Source organism: Nasonia vitripennis, chromosome 2, assembly GCF_009193385.2.
Source record: "Nasonia vitripennis strain AsymCx chromosome 2, Nvit_psr_1.1, whole genome shotgun sequence".
Classification (NCBI taxonomy): domain Eukaryota; kingdom Metazoa; phylum Arthropoda; class Insecta; order Hymenoptera; family Pteromalidae; genus Nasonia; species Nasonia vitripennis.
In genome coordinates, this window is record NC_045758.1 from 10,741,855 (window position 1) to 10,756,331 (window position 14,477).

At 46.0% G+C, this 14,477-nt stretch overlaps 2 protein-coding genes across 3 annotated transcripts; one reads left to right on the top strand and one right to left on the bottom strand.

The window, feature by feature from the left end:
- Positions 1-2,729: 2,729 nt before the first annotated feature.
- Positions 2,730-12,463, top strand: LOC100123686 (sialin). Its single transcript, XM_001607324.6, has 9 exons — positions 2,730-3,214; positions 7,133-7,287; positions 8,070-8,324; positions 8,892-8,979; positions 9,648-9,874; positions 10,290-10,442; positions 10,528-10,660; positions 10,745-10,983; positions 11,066-12,463. Exons 1-9 carry the CDS (start codon positions 3,187-3,189, stop codon positions 11,243-11,245), a joined length of 1,458 nt encoding a protein of 485 aa, XP_001607374.2. The 5' UTR covers positions 2,730-3,186; the 3' UTR covers positions 11,246-12,463.
- On the bottom strand, positions 10,989-14,107 carry LOC100123684 (5-methylcytosine rRNA methyltransferase NSUN4). Of its 2 annotated transcripts, none has more exons than XM_031922669.1 (9): positions 13,799-14,107; positions 13,531-13,713; positions 13,088-13,439; positions 12,836-13,018; positions 12,465-12,751; positions 12,249-12,373; positions 12,029-12,166; positions 11,814-11,960; positions 10,989-11,730 (listed from the first exon to the last, which is right to left on the bottom strand). In XM_031922669.1, the coding sequence occupies exons 1-8, from the start codon at positions 13,877-13,879 to the stop codon at positions 11,819-11,821; spliced, it is 1,491 nt and encodes a 496-aa protein (XP_031778529.1). In that variant the 5' UTR covers positions 13,880-14,107; the 3' UTR covers positions 10,989-11,730; positions 11,814-11,818. The 2 variants fall into 2 exon arrangements, with proteins under 2 accessions (XP_031778529.1, XP_001607372.1); XM_001607322.5 differs by having other exon boundaries at positions 11,001-11,222; positions 13,799-14,096.
- Positions 14,108-14,477: the final 370 nt, after the last annotated feature.

Genomic DNA, 14,477 nt, shown 5'->3' on the forward strand with positions numbered 1-14,477 from the left:
CTATTACGGTGTAATAGCCGATAGTTAGCTGTAATATGATGACATGCATCAGAAGTTTGAAAATTAAAAAATTTCAAGCTCGGCAATTTTTATTATCGAAGTTAAACACCGGCCTTTTTTCAATCATCGATTCGCAACTAGCAATTACATCGACTTTCGCCGAATTGGTTCGCGCGTTGCATCAGTATATCCCAATAAGCGTGAGTCCGACGAAACGCTGCATTAGCGCACGAAATCTCGCTCGGCATTTCGTTATATTACACTACAAGCGCAAACAACCTTTGCAGAAAAAGTTCCATCAGCTCGATCGATCTCTCACGCAAACAAAGCGCCTCCGCAGAAAATGACAAAACTACGATACAAACTCGCGAGCGACAGCGTATATAATCAAGCCGAAATCGATCAACAGGCTGCATATAGGTTTCAAATTTTAATTGCGATCTCCATCAATTCTTCAGCTGTAGCGTGTGTCCCCACAGGCGCCGGAATATCGATTATCGAGCGACGTGACGTGTATTCTCCCTCGCTACTCTTTGCTGCTCTATCGCGTATGGATAATTTAACTATACGAGAGACGCGACGTCGCGAGCGGGCAATTCTTTTCAATTATTGCGCACGAGAGAGGGCACGAGCGCAGCTACATCGGAGAGTATCAAGAGCAGGAACGAGATTAGAGATTCCCAGCGCAATTTCTCTCCGGGCGGAGATGGGCGAAATAATTAAAATGCAAGCGCGGGCGAAAACTGCGATAACTCGCTTTTCTGCATGCGATGTGTTATACACGGTGTAAGGGAATCGATGCCGTGTGTGCAGTATAGGAGCGCAGGGTCGCGACAATGGAAAGTAATAATGTAGCTGTATTACAGCGCGTCGACTACTGAGAGTTATTATCTGGAAATGTCCTCGATATAACTGCTGTTATTGCTTCTGCCGGCTGCAAGTGGTGTGTGCTCGGGGCTATATAGATACGCGGCGGCAACTTTTAATGAAATTTCGCGTTGTTTATTATATATCGCAGGCTTCCGAAAAATCCGAACGGGAATTTCAGAGGCTATTCGTCATCGTGTGGGCGATCAAACGCTTCCTTTTTTTCCGCACATTCAAACGATAAATCTCACAACAATGAAATCTGAAAATAAATCTATAGCCGGCAATTATAGCCGCAGCGCAATCAGCGGGCGCGCACGCGAAAAACTGTAATTCACGCGATAAGACAAAGCGCGCGCGCGCGCGGGCGCGATCATCCCCCGGAGTAAAATGAAAACTTATCAGCAGCGAGCATCGAGCGAAACATCCCGCGGCGGCGCGTCTCTAAATCACGCTTCCTCCCTGCGTGTGTGCTCTGTGCGGAAAAATTTACATGTTCGCTCTTATTCACGCGCGGTGCGCGCACAATGGTCCGGCCTCGAATTCGATACGCGTCGCTCCCGAAAACGCTCGGCGTTCATACCGAGTGTCTATATAGTCTGTAGATAGATATATATCAGAGCGCAGAGGTAAATTCTCGGCGATATAGATTCCACGCGACATCGAGCTCGCGATAGATGTGATATATCCGAGGCTCGTCCCGCGCGCGCCTCTATCGGATGCCGATGATGATTGATGCGCAGCTTCCTCTATGATCCGGCCGCGGTTATACAGCGGAGAAAAGCCGTAAACTCGCCCCCTCAGCCCCTGTGTGTAGGACAATGTATAGAGCAGGGATAGGCGACAGCCGCATATATAACAACGGAATATACGCTCAGCGCTGCTCTACATCCAACTCTCTCTCTCTCTCTCTCTCGCTCTCCGAAGCAGCGGAATCGATGGAAAGAGCGCGCGCGCAAGAGAGGGAAAAGACACAGAGACGAGTGTACGTACGGGGTTGTGCGCCCTTGTGCACTGCCCCACCCCATATATCGAGCTTCCCTGAGTATGCGCGCGTTTGTGTGTGTGTGTGTGTGTGTGTACATGCATTTTCCCGCGTGTCCGGTGAATTTCCGGCTTTTTCGTCAGGTCGTTTGCCTGCCCCCCCCCCTTATCTTTACTGCCGGGGAGCCCATACGACGATTTACGAACACGCGAGGGCCCGTATGTACAAGACTGCTGATGCAATTACTCAGCCCTTCATCGCTCGCTGTGTGCTTCGATTAATGATTCAAACGGCGTACACGAATTCGAACGGGCGTCTATTTATTTTTCGTTATAGTTATTACATCGACATGCCGCACTAATGGCGCGCGGAGATGGACCGTAATTTCAGGACTCCGATGTCGAGGAGCTGGATCGGGTTTCGAAGATACTCGCGATATATGTCGACGAAGCGAGCGGCACTTTGCTCCGCAAGCTCGCTCGAAAGCTCCCCTTCGCAGCTGAAAAGAAAAAATTCCAGCCCCCGAGGCGAGCTTTGAAAAATCCAGCCCCCCCCCCCCCGACACCTCGGTAACCCAGAGAAGAGAGAGAGAGAGAGAGAGAGAGAGGGGACGCCATAAGCTCACGCTGGCAGGGTGGCGAGCTTCGGCGCGCGTATACAGAGCGCCGTGGTGCAGTAGGAGATCGATGCCGATATTGCGCGCGCGTTGCCACGCACAACAGGTACGCCGCGCATGTATATAGCCTCTCAGCTCGCCCGGCGTGCAGTCCGCGGATAGGACATCGGCACACGGCATACAGCGCAGCTTTCGAGGGGAGGGGCTGCTCCGCTCGGCGCCAGCGGCGGCGGCACCGCGCGCGCGCTGATGCTAGCTACTAGTCCGAGAGCGGCGTCGAGCTCGCACGCACGCATTTCTGTATAGCGGAACTCGAGAGAGCGAGAGCAAGAGAGAGAGAGAGAGAGAGAGAGAGAGAGAGAGAGAGCGCGCGCGCGCACCGAGCTGCAAGTAGTAACGAGTCATGTTTGGTCGGACCGAGGGGCTCAGCTCGTAGTAGTGGCAGCCGATTGACAGCAAAGATCGGGAGAGGGAAGTGTGCGAGTAGCGGTGGTGAATGAGTCACGGGTGTCTGCGCGGCGACGACGGCTCCTCCTGGACGGCGGCGAGAGTTGGGGTACCGGTGGAGCCATCGGCCGCTCAGTTGGCTTCGGCTCTCTCGAGGAGGACCATCATCAACATTATCGGGACGACAGCGAAAGCGCTGAGGACCAAGCTCAGCTGATACACGACTTCCGCAGCAGCAGCAGCAGCAGCAACAGCCTGAGGATAACTCGCCATGGCCATTGCCGAGGAGGCACGACGAGGTACGCGCCAGCCTTTTTTTAGCTTCTTCTTTCCTTTTTTTCTCATTCTGAAAGAGACTCTATAAATGCAGTCGATTATTGCTACAGCCGCTCGCGCGCGCGGGGGAGAGAGTACTTTGAGCGATTGCATCTCGCGTGAGCGCGGATTTTATAACGGCAGCTCCTGCACGTACCTATATACGTGTGTGTACGTACATAGCCATTGCACGCGGAGTCACGTGTTGGATTTCGTCAGACCCGGCGAAAAGCTCTCCCAACTTTCTCTCTCGATCTATGCCGCGGAATCGAAATAACACGCTCACGCGATACTCCTGCACTAACCCCGCGCGCGTTTTTGTAAGTTTAGCAAGACGAGAGAGACATCCCCTGCGGGAGCGATAATCTCGCTCGCGGAGAAGGTCACCTTGGGCCATCCGTGACGACCTTGGAGTCTCCTCTCCGCCGGCTGCTCTCTCTCTCTCTCTCTCTCTCTCTCTCTCACTCCCGCAGATCAATCGTCGGACAGTGTGTGTGGAAAAAGCCATGTACATCTGTCCCCCCAGCATCCCGTCCATCCATCGTCGTCGGCTCTCTCTCTCTCTCTCTCTCTCTCTCTCTCTGGCCTATCGATTTTCGCCCTTTCCGTACACACTTTTACAACACTCACACGAGTGATTTTTTTCGCGCCAAAAGCGGCGACGCTACGCTTTTATACTCGAAAATACCCGGCGCCTTCCGCCTTTTGTCTCTGCCCTGCGGACTTATAACGTTAGGCTCTTCCTTCTTCTTCTTCTTCTTCTTCCCACATGTCCCTACATGGGGTGACGGGGAAAGAAAAGCGGAAAAGTACAGATCGAGCAGGCGCGCGACGATTCATCAAAGATTCAGAAGCGAGCTTGCGAGTATATCTCGCAAGAGAGGCCCGGGAGAGATAAAGCGAGCCGACGAAAAACAGTCATAAATCTGCATGTACGCAGAGATCTCATCTCGCTAAACTGGCCAAATTAGCGTCGTCGTCGTCGGCTCGATGGAAATTGGCTCGAGCGATAAATCCGGTAATTATACAAGGTGTAGTTTATTCGATTTGGCGTCGATCCCATCGCTCGCGCGCGCGCACACACGTGCTACGTTTGCTCGCGCATCATAATACATGGCCGAAGGCAAAGTTCGTTGGAGAGATGAGTTATGGGCCTCTCGATATTGGCTGAATGAGTTTCGCGCGCTGGCCCGTGCGCCTATATAGTCTAGCTTCGTGAATTGAATTATTCGAGGGGATATACTGTGGGGGGGGGGGGGAGAGATAGAAGGAAAGGAGGGAGTAGCCTCTTCTTTGTCGTGGGAAATGGGATCCATCGTGTTTTTCCATCCTTCGAACTAAGCATCAGCTGCGCGAGGCTTCTCCCGCCGGATAATTAACCTACTTGCACGCGTCCTTAACTTTATAAATATAATATAAGCTTTGTGCGGTGCTGTGTAAAGCGCAGCCCGCAAGCTTCTCGCGATATAAGTTTTTGTATATGCAGCTCCGAATTCAGATACATATATATACCTATACGTATTCCCTAAACTGCTGTGTACACAGAAAACAAAGCGCTTTTCACCATGAGCGCATTTGTTTCAGATAAGGAAAGCTCGCGCGCAAAACGATCTATATACATTGTATATACCTACATACAAAACGCGAATGCAAATTTTATAGTGAACTTCGCGGAGCTTTCGTTCCGATGAAACTCGTATGTATAGGTATATGTATACACCGCGCGATGATCTCATTAGCGTAACGGCGGACTTTCTGGAAATTCGCGTTTCGCGAATAAACGCGCATAATCACGAGTCTGGCCGAGAACTTGCATCACCCGCTATCATTCCACGCAATTACCCCCGGGCTATATCGCGGTATACTTGCTCGAGTTTAAGGAGAAACCCAGCTTCTTTTTCTTCTTCTTCGCTTTCTTATTCTAATAACTTTATATAACAAAGCTCGTTCTCTTTCTTGCTCTCTCAATAGCTTTCGAGAGCTTCAAGATTCCTATACGTATCGGATATGTACGAAGGATTACTAAAATTGTTCCGCGTCCAGGCTCGCGGCTCTCTCCCTACGTAAAAATGAAAATCAAATTCCTCCCGGTGCGTATCTCGCATACTGGAGATTGTCTACTCCTCTAGCTGTCCTACTTACTCTCGCGTGAAAAAAGCTTCTACTTCATACACGCGTCGCGCATGTAGACGAGTGTGCTTAAAACTGGAAAAGGACGCGACTGATATAGGTATACGCGCGCACAGATTACATCGAACTCTCAGCCAACTTATCGTTCAACAATGCGCTCTGAATAAACATCAACGGGCTGTTCCATCAACTTGCAAGTCGTATGCAGAGGAGCTTGCGGGGAGTGAAATTTTATTGCCGCTTCGAGCCAATTCCGCGGGAATCATATTAAGAGAGAGAGAGAGAGAGAGAGAGAGAGAGAGAGGAACTTCGCGCGCGAGTTTATTTCGGCAGGAGAATAAAACAATAATACGAATAGTAAGCGCTGCCACTTGCATTTATATACACTCTTCGTCACTTTATACGCAATCAAGGAATAGCGCACGTTATTCACATATGGCCTCGTGCGGCGCACACCATAAAACAAGTGCGGCTCTATAAAAGTATTACATCGATTTCTATACAATAACAGCAGCGGGTATACACACACGGCGTCGATGTAAAAAGAAGACAAGCGCCCCGCGTGTATATGTACGGCATACGTACATACCTATACGTATGTATACCTATGTATATAATACGACGGCGTCGAACCAGTGAACCGGGAGTTCATAGGGCACGCTTATGTGCTTTGTGCGCGATGTACCACCGGCGCTCGCGCGGTTGACGCAATTTCGCAATATACATATATATACCCATATCTTCACGGGCGCATACGCTATATAGTGGGTGGAAATAAAAAGAGGAAACGTAAAGCGCCCGCTGCAGCCGCGAGAGAGAGAGAGAGAGAGAGAGAGAGAGAGAGAGAGAGAGAGAGAGAGAGAGAGAGAGAGAGAGAGAAAGAGTGCGAGAATGTGAGTATAGACGGCTGATGATCTCGTTCTCGAAATAATATTGAGGCGAGCGCGGCGCGCGGGAGGAGCACGTGGCTGTATATATACTTTTATATACGATGTAGTGGAGGCGGCGGCGACTGCTGACTTTTTTTTATTTCGGGCGAGCGACGTCGAGACTTTTTCTTTTCGTTATGCCCGTCATGCATATGACCGCAAGAAAAAAGTGCGCGGAATCGATAGTCAAAGACCCGAAAAGGTGTCGTGCATGGAGATTGGCACGTTGCCCGCACGCCTCGGTGTGTATACCTACGTGGTATACATCACGTTGCGCCAAAACCTGTTGTACTCGCGAGCGAGCGCGTTGCGGAAGCGTCCGTTATCGGTTTTTTCGTGATGGTGTTTACGGGAGTGACTTTGCTCGCGCGCGCTTTCGACTTTCGACGGTTGAGTTGCATCAGGGTTATATTAGATTATTTTGTTTTTGCGTTATTGCATCGGATTCTTTTTATAATGCTATAATACGATCTATTCGAGAAATCTTTTTAATATATTCAAATTGAAAAATTATCAAGCACACCGCTTAAATCAACGGCTTCGAATAACATGAATACCGGTCATCGCGTACTTTTTAAATGCAAATCGAGAGCCGAGTTTTGATGAAAGTTCGCCCCAGTAATGAATTTATCCTCTGCGCTGTCCTGCAATATGCGTCGCCCGGAATGTTATAAACGCATGTACCCGTTGACATATCGCGCGGACAATAAAGAGATTACGGTTTTACTCGCTTATAACGCCGACGCACGTTCGCAACCTCGACATTCTCATGCATATTCAATATTCGCACATCCAGCAATACAGACTTCACTAATGACTCGCCTTTTTTTATTTGTCGAATAGGTTTAAAGATGATACCCATGAGGTACATCATCGCGATCATGAACTCGATCGGCCTGGCCATCATCTACGGGTTCAAGTCGTACCTCAACATAGCCATCGTCGCGATGGTCAACGGCACTGCCGTCGCGGAGCTGGAGAAGCAGAACACCACCGAGGTACGTTGATTAATGCATTTTTTTTTAAAAACGATTGAAAGGATAAATCCAGTTACAAGTGCGCCGCCCACCTGTAATAAACATTTTCATTTCCGTCCCGAAAGCTGACAGCGACTACTTTATTTGTAACATAACGGCGGACATTCCGCCTCAAAACCGTAGAGTGTGCATAGCGCGCGAGTTTTACTTTATTTTTATTCCGCTCGATTGAAAGCTCGCGCGCGCAGTTATCGACGTGTTTTCGAAGCTTTCGAGAGAAATAAAAATAAGCGCGCGGGAGCACGTCCCTCTCGCGCCGCTCTTTTGTGAAAGCTTTATATATATAACTCACCCAGCCGAGAGCGAGCTTCTCGACTTTCATTTATGTCGCCTGTATAATAATTGCATTATTATTACCCCGCGTATACGTACAGACAGTATGCAAAACCTGCGGCGATATGAAGCCCTTCTAAAAAGGGGGTCGGCAACATTCATCACCCACACACACACACACACACACACACATCTATACTCAATACCGCGTCGTCCTCTTTGCTTTTCGCTCGGCTGCATAAATCTAAAAGCTCTCGCGCTCACCGAAAAAAGCTCGCCCCTTTTTACACACACCCGGCCATTTGCATAAGCGTACACTCCATACGTGCTCGCTTCGCAAAAACTCCGCTGTCGCTCGAGGCCGTTGCAGTATATCTCTGCTCTCGTGAACCGCAACAAGTAGCCCTTCGTAGACACGGCTATTATGTACTAGGGACAAAATGTGATGTATTGTATAACTATGTTAAAAGGTGAAACCACAGTCGGCGCCGGACGGGCCGTTCGTGTGGGACTCGGAGCTGCAAGGCTACATCCTTAGCTCGTACTTCTGGGGCTACATCGTGTCGCTGATACCAGGAGGCATGGCAGCCGAGTACGCCTCGGCCAAGTGGGTGATGATAGTGTCGGTGATGCTGAACGTCGTGGCGTCGCTTCTCATGCCAATTTCTGCCGAGATCCATTACGGGGCCTTCATGGCCATGAGGGTCATCCAGGGCCTTGGTGGGGTGAGTCCATGTGTTTTTTATTTCTTCCTTGTATACGTGTACTTGTGCAATGTATGCTAGACGCGAATTGTTATCCTCTGGAGGGTCGCTCCTCGGAGACTCTTGTACATTAAGAAGATGTTTAGAAACGCGACGGCTTGGCGCATTCAACTGTAAAAATCATCGCCGTATCGAAGATACCGCCGAGGCTCAGCTGGATATACGGGATGTTTAATCTACGAATTCTAGGGCGAGCTGTCCGGCCACTCCGCAAACTATTAGTCACCGCGCGGATACGTTTCCTTGTACTCTAGCACGAAAGTGTTAAGGTCTCTCAAATTTAAAACTGAAATCCCAGCTGCAGCTATCGCGTTCCTTGTACAAAACCCGCGATATATACGTATATAGGTGTAGCTCCTCGTGCATAAAAATCCGTAATAAAACGAGCCCTCCGGAAAATCCAGAGCGCAAAAGTTTCTCTCGCATCTATGCAGCAGCGATCACGCTATTCTCCGCGTCGTGCGCGTGTATGTGAAAATGGAAGCGCGCATAATATCGTAAAATTTTCAATGACATTTTCTCCCTCAGGGCGTCAGTTTTCCAGCGGTGCACGTGATGATCTCGAGATGGGCTCCGCCGAACGAACGCAGCGTCCTCGCATCCGTCGCCTACGCTGGTATGTATTTACAGTGAGGTTGCACTTTTTCCAACAATCTGAGACGTCCCTCGATCTAAATTACCCCATCGCTGTTTCCGAAAACAGTTCTTTCTTCCATTCCGCTTCGGGAAAGGGTAAATTCGTCGGAACACGAGTTAAAGTTCGACCGGAGTACCTATATATAGTACAGCTAACTCCGAGGGAAAATTCCTCCGCTGCTGGGCGAACTTGTCTCAATTTCCTGCTCAGGAGTACACTGTACAAATAACGTCATTTCCCGGCATGATTTGTGTATCCATTATGCATATACGTGTACACACGTGTATATGCGAAGCCACTCGGCCAGGAAATTAAGCCAACTCTTAATTGATTTCTGCGCTCGGACACACGCGGAACATACCCTCTGAGCCCCCGCGCGACCAAGATCTAATATTTGCCCCGCGCATGTAAACGCAAATACTGCACAATGCGGAATATAAACAACTCGTAAATTCACCTCGCGTTGACTTTGGCAATTTCAAAGAAGAGAGCGAAAAAAAATTCAATCGAGCCGAGACGCGCGTGGAAATTCATTCGCGCGCAAAAATAACAGCATTTCCTTCGAAAAAGTGGCACCCGCGCTCGCATACCGCGGCTGACTCAATATTGTTCCAAAGCAGAGTGATCAGCGACGATGTTTATTTCAGGAACGGCCCTGGGTACCGTCATCGCGATACTGCTCTCGGGTATGATAGCGGCGACCCTTGGTTGGAAATGGGTCTTCTACATCGAGGCTCTGCTCTGCCTGATCTGGTGCGCCGCTTGGATCATGATAGTCCAGGACTCGCCTGAGCAGCAGAAAATCATCATCAGTAACGACGAGCGGGAATTCATCATGAACTCGCTCGGTCAGACCAAGGAGTCGCACAAGATTGTGAGTATCGTCCATTGCGAATTTTCGGAAACTATCGAGTCGATATGGATGCGCCTGAGTTGAATGCGCTGGGTAGCTATAGGCGCGCAAGATATAAGGGCGATGCCTATAATTAGAGCGTATGATGTGCATGTATACAGTATGTACGTACATACACATCAGTCTGGCGGGGCAGACCGTTTTAAATATTGGACGCTCGATATTTCGAAGGGTCAGAGCGACGGGGTTGAAATAGCAAGCGAGATTGGGGATTTTTAATTGAACGTTGGAGAGGATAATTAGAGCCGCCTCCAAGCTGGCTAAAAATACACGCTCTGTGAGCAGCATGCTCCCTCACTCTCTCCCTCACTCTCTTCGCTTTGTGATTAGGTTGCATGTGCATCATGTTGTTTTTTTTTGTTTTTTTTTTTTGCAGAAACTGTCGACAGTGCCGTGGTTTCAGATTCTAAAGTCGCCGCCGTTTTTGTCTATCGTAGTTGCCCATTTCTGCAGCAACTTCGGCTGGTACATGATGCTCATTGAGCTACCAACGTTTATGAAGGAAATCCTCAAGTACGAGCTCAAAGATGTAAGTCATTCTCTTTTTGAACTTTCGAAGAGTTATACGAGAAGTATGTATTTGAGCGAAATATTGAGATATTGCTTTCTTACAGAATGCGTGGCTCTCAGCCTTGCCGTACTTCTGCATGTGGATATTCACGCTCGGTCTCAGCAAACTGCTTGCGAGAATGCAAGAGAAGAATTGGATCTCGGTAACGGTGTCGAGAAAAATCGGTACACTATTCTGTGAGTATTGACATCAGATTTTAATACGTTACTGTTCAATTGAATTTGCACTATTTCGCTAAATGCGCTATTCTCGTTATTCAGCATCTGCCGTTCCTATGTTCTGCCTGCTCGGAGCCTCGTACGCGACCGACAAGAACGTGACGGTTCTGCTCATGACGATAGGCGTCACGTGTATCGGCGGAATGTACTGCGGATTTCTAGCCAACCACATAGACTTAGCCCCGAATTTCGCTGGTACGCTCGTCGCCCTGACGAATACCGTCGCAACCATACCAGGACTAGTTGTGCCTATCTTCGTGGGGAAATTGACTAAAGACAACGTGAGTGAAGCGTTATATCGATTAATTATACGTAACATTTGTTTAATACATATACAAATTTAACAAACTTGTCTATTTACAGCAAACCATTGAGGCTTGGAGGGTGATATTCTTCGTAACAGTAGGTCTATACATTATCGAGATGTTGATTTATACAATGTTTGGCGTCGGAGAGGAGCAACCCTGGAACAAGGTCAAGTCGTCAAACCACGACACGGAGAGGCCAGAGCAAACAGTTCCTTTAAAAGAAGCAAGACATTAATAGATGAGATATAACTTCAAAAAATGAGTAATTGTTATGGCAAACGTCTTTCTTCTGAGTAAACAAAAATCTGTAAATGTCCCAGTAAGAAAAGATTTTCATGAATTTCGTATTATAAATAATGGCATTTTTACAATTAGTATTTTATAACGAGAAAAATAGTTAGAATATGTATAGTTCTATCGCTCTTTGTTTCCATTTTGTACCGACTATGTTTTCGTCGCATATATAGTTCAACAAACAGTACAAATCAATTGTATTTACATTTTATATTCAATATATAGTAAATACACGCGCGTGTTGTATATGGGGCATTTACGTTAGATAATTATTTTGTGAAAATATATAAAAGTTTAAGGATTTGTAATTATTTATATATAGTTATAAGAGATCTATACAGTTAGTCTATGATGTATAATTTAGCTGAACAATTTCAATATTTTTTCACTCTTCTAAAATAAATTCTATGACATAATGTATTCTAACTAAAAGAAAACGACAAAGATGAATATGTATTATACAAAGATTTACCGAGAAATATAAAAATTCATTACTTGACTTTACTCACTTGTCTCACTGGACCCTGACCATTTTACAAAAGTACATTGGGCCCCAATTTCTGCTTTTAGAAGGAACAACAATGTGGCCGTATTTTAGTCCATTATCTCCAAAGTTGTACAAAAATTGCAGAGGTTTCAATGCACGCGTTTGATCTCTGTAAATATAATAGTCGATTTGAATTTTTATTCTTTGCGTTTTCAAATTACGTAAAATTCGACATACTTTACGACATAGAGGACGTTAGATTCTTCGAAAGCTTTTTTAAGAGCCATTTGAACAACACCGTCATTTTGAATGGGACTCAAAGAGCACGTCGAGTACACAACTGTACCGCCAAGGATTGCGATTTTTAGTGCATTCCTAAATAAAATGCAATAAAGATTCAGTTTTATCACAACTTAAAAGCGAACTCGTATACTTTTACGAGAGTGTAATTTCTTACTTTAAAATGTCGCACTGTATTTCGGGCAACCTCAATCTTTCTTTTACTCTAGTTGATTTGAAAATGTTATTGTCGTCTTCGTGAAGAACGTGTCTGTCTGTTGTACAGGGTACGTCGACTAAGATCTTATAACGAAAACACAGATAATTGTATTAGTTTCGAATATTTCAAAAAATACTTCAGAGCTTTTTTAATAAAAAAAAAAAGATATTTTACCTTATTGTAAATATTTTTGTCCTCAATGTATCTTGCATCACTTTGTGTAATAAAGAACCTTTTATCCCAATCTCCTATGCTCGGTAGCAATTCTTGCATAAATCTATTTATCCTATTTATCCTTGATTCTTGAATATCATTGGCAATTATCAAACGAGCATTTAAAGTTTGTAAAGCTGTCATGATCTTTCCACCAGGGGCTGCACACATATCCAAAACTGTGTCTCCTGGTTGCAAATCTAGAGATAGAACAGGTAAAACCGAAGCACCATCCAGAACAAAGTAATCTGTAAATAATAAAGAGACCGCTTGATTACAGAGAAGTTAAAAACAAAAAAATAACTACATTGGTTTCTTATTCAATGTAATACCTAAAACCTTAGTGCTTCCATTTTTAGCCTTTGGAAACTTCATAGAACTTCCTTCTTCAAATGTGTAAAGTAACAGTTTCTCAGGAAAGTTCAGACAATCTTCTTCTTCTTTCTTGACAACAAAATCAGCTCCTTGTGTATAGTAGCCGTAATGCTCAGACTCCAAAACAAAATCATCCTTTCCTTTAACATAATCAAGAAATTTCAATGGCTATTCACCCTTTCATTTCTTGAATAGAAGCATACACAAACCTTTTATTTTTGTTGCAGGGACATACTCAAATAATTGAGATGCTGATACACCTGCTGAAGAACTTATTATACGATTACGATCATTCGCTATGTACTGATCTTTTTCAATGGACTGCATTTGGACAGGTTTGAAGGAGCTAACATCTTCACGTTCTACATTATCTAATTCTCTGGGGACCTGATAAGATTCTGGGTAAAAGGAGTGCTTCATTTTCTCGTCGGATAAAATATCACCCATGTTTTTATCCAGCTTCTCAACATCAACCTCTTTGTTTTCTCGTAGTGCTTGATGTAACTCGAGGTTTTTTTTGGATGCTTCATAAATGTCTTTTAGATTCATTGCACCTAGAGCCTGAAAACAATTAGTCATACAATCTCACTGTAAGCGTTATATTTGAAACAAAACAATGAAAAAGTTGAAATATATATATAATAAAATTTACTTGTAATTCTTCACAAATCCTCTCAGTATCACTGAAATTATTGAGGACAGCAATATATTTGTTGTTTTCAGAGAGAAGTGCTGACCTAATGTTTGCCCAATCACTACCGTAAACCGATTGGTAAAAGTCATCAAAGTGATCGAGTGCTTTCTTGGTGGATGGCTTTTTCCTTTTCAACATAGACTGCAATACACACAAGTTGACAGAGTCTCAAGCGAATAAGTTTTGGTTACCAATATACTATATAGAGGTGATTAAAAGAACCTACCCAATGATCAGACGGATTTTTGTACCTGACAGGAATTTTGAGCGCATTGAATAGTTTGATGTTCTTGAACAGACGTGTCATTTTACGAATTGTAATTAAACAGCATTAGAAGAGCCTGCATCGGCCAGCATCAGCACTGTTTTTAAAACACGTGTTGAGGTTATGTTCCACTGGAGCGGCGAACATTCAAAGCGATTCCTAGGGGATTCCACTCTCACTATCCTGGGGACATTTTCACAGTCCTTCTGCAGTGAGAATCTTTTAATGAACTCTGAAAATCCGAAATATTCACGCATCAATTCCGGCAATTCGTTCATCGATTCCCATTTTCCAAATCTAAAGAGCTTTACTGAAAAAGCTTTTTTCAGACACAATCCGTTACACTGCTCCGAAATTCAAATGCCGCGTCCATGTTTAGCCGCGCGAAAAACCCTATACGAGCAATCTCGTACCATCAGTGGGGGGCCTGGCCAGTAGAAAAAGACAGCCCGCGCGAGTCCGGCGCGCTCTGCGCAAAAACAAAAGAGAAGGAAGAGTCCTCTCCTCTTTCACCATCAGAGCAAGCAGACCCCAACCAAGCCGGAGAGCCAGCTAGGCTAGCCAGCCAGCCGCCACGGCGCAGCTGATAGCTATATACATACACTGCCGCCGCCGCTCGCTCGACGCTCGGCAGGAGAGT

Excerpts from the sequence above, each read along its gene's own strand:
- LOC100123684 (XM_031922669.1), bottom strand. The coding sequence starts at position 13,879 with ATGACACGTCTGTTCAAGAACATCAAACTATTCAATGCGCTCAAAATT. Across the intron at positions 13,019-13,087 it reads CCCTGCAACAAAAATAAAAG|GAAAGGATGATTTTGTTTTG; the intron begins GTTTGTGTATGC and ends ATTATGTTAAAG. Across the intron at positions 11,961-12,028 it reads AACGTCCTCTATGTCGTAAA|AGATCAAACGCGTGCATTGA; the intron begins GTATGTCGAATT and ends TTATATTTACAG.
- LOC100123686 (XM_001607324.6), top strand. The coding sequence starts at position 3,187 with ATGGCCATTGCCGAGGAGGCACGACGAG. Across the intron at positions 3,215-7,132 it reads TGCCGAGGAGGCACGACGAG|GTTTAAAGATGATACCCATG; the intron begins GTACGCGCCAGC and ends TTTGTCGAATAG. Across the intron at positions 7,288-8,069 it reads AGAAGCAGAACACCACCGAG|GTGAAACCACAGTCGGCGCC; the intron begins GTACGTTGATTA and ends CTATGTTAAAAG.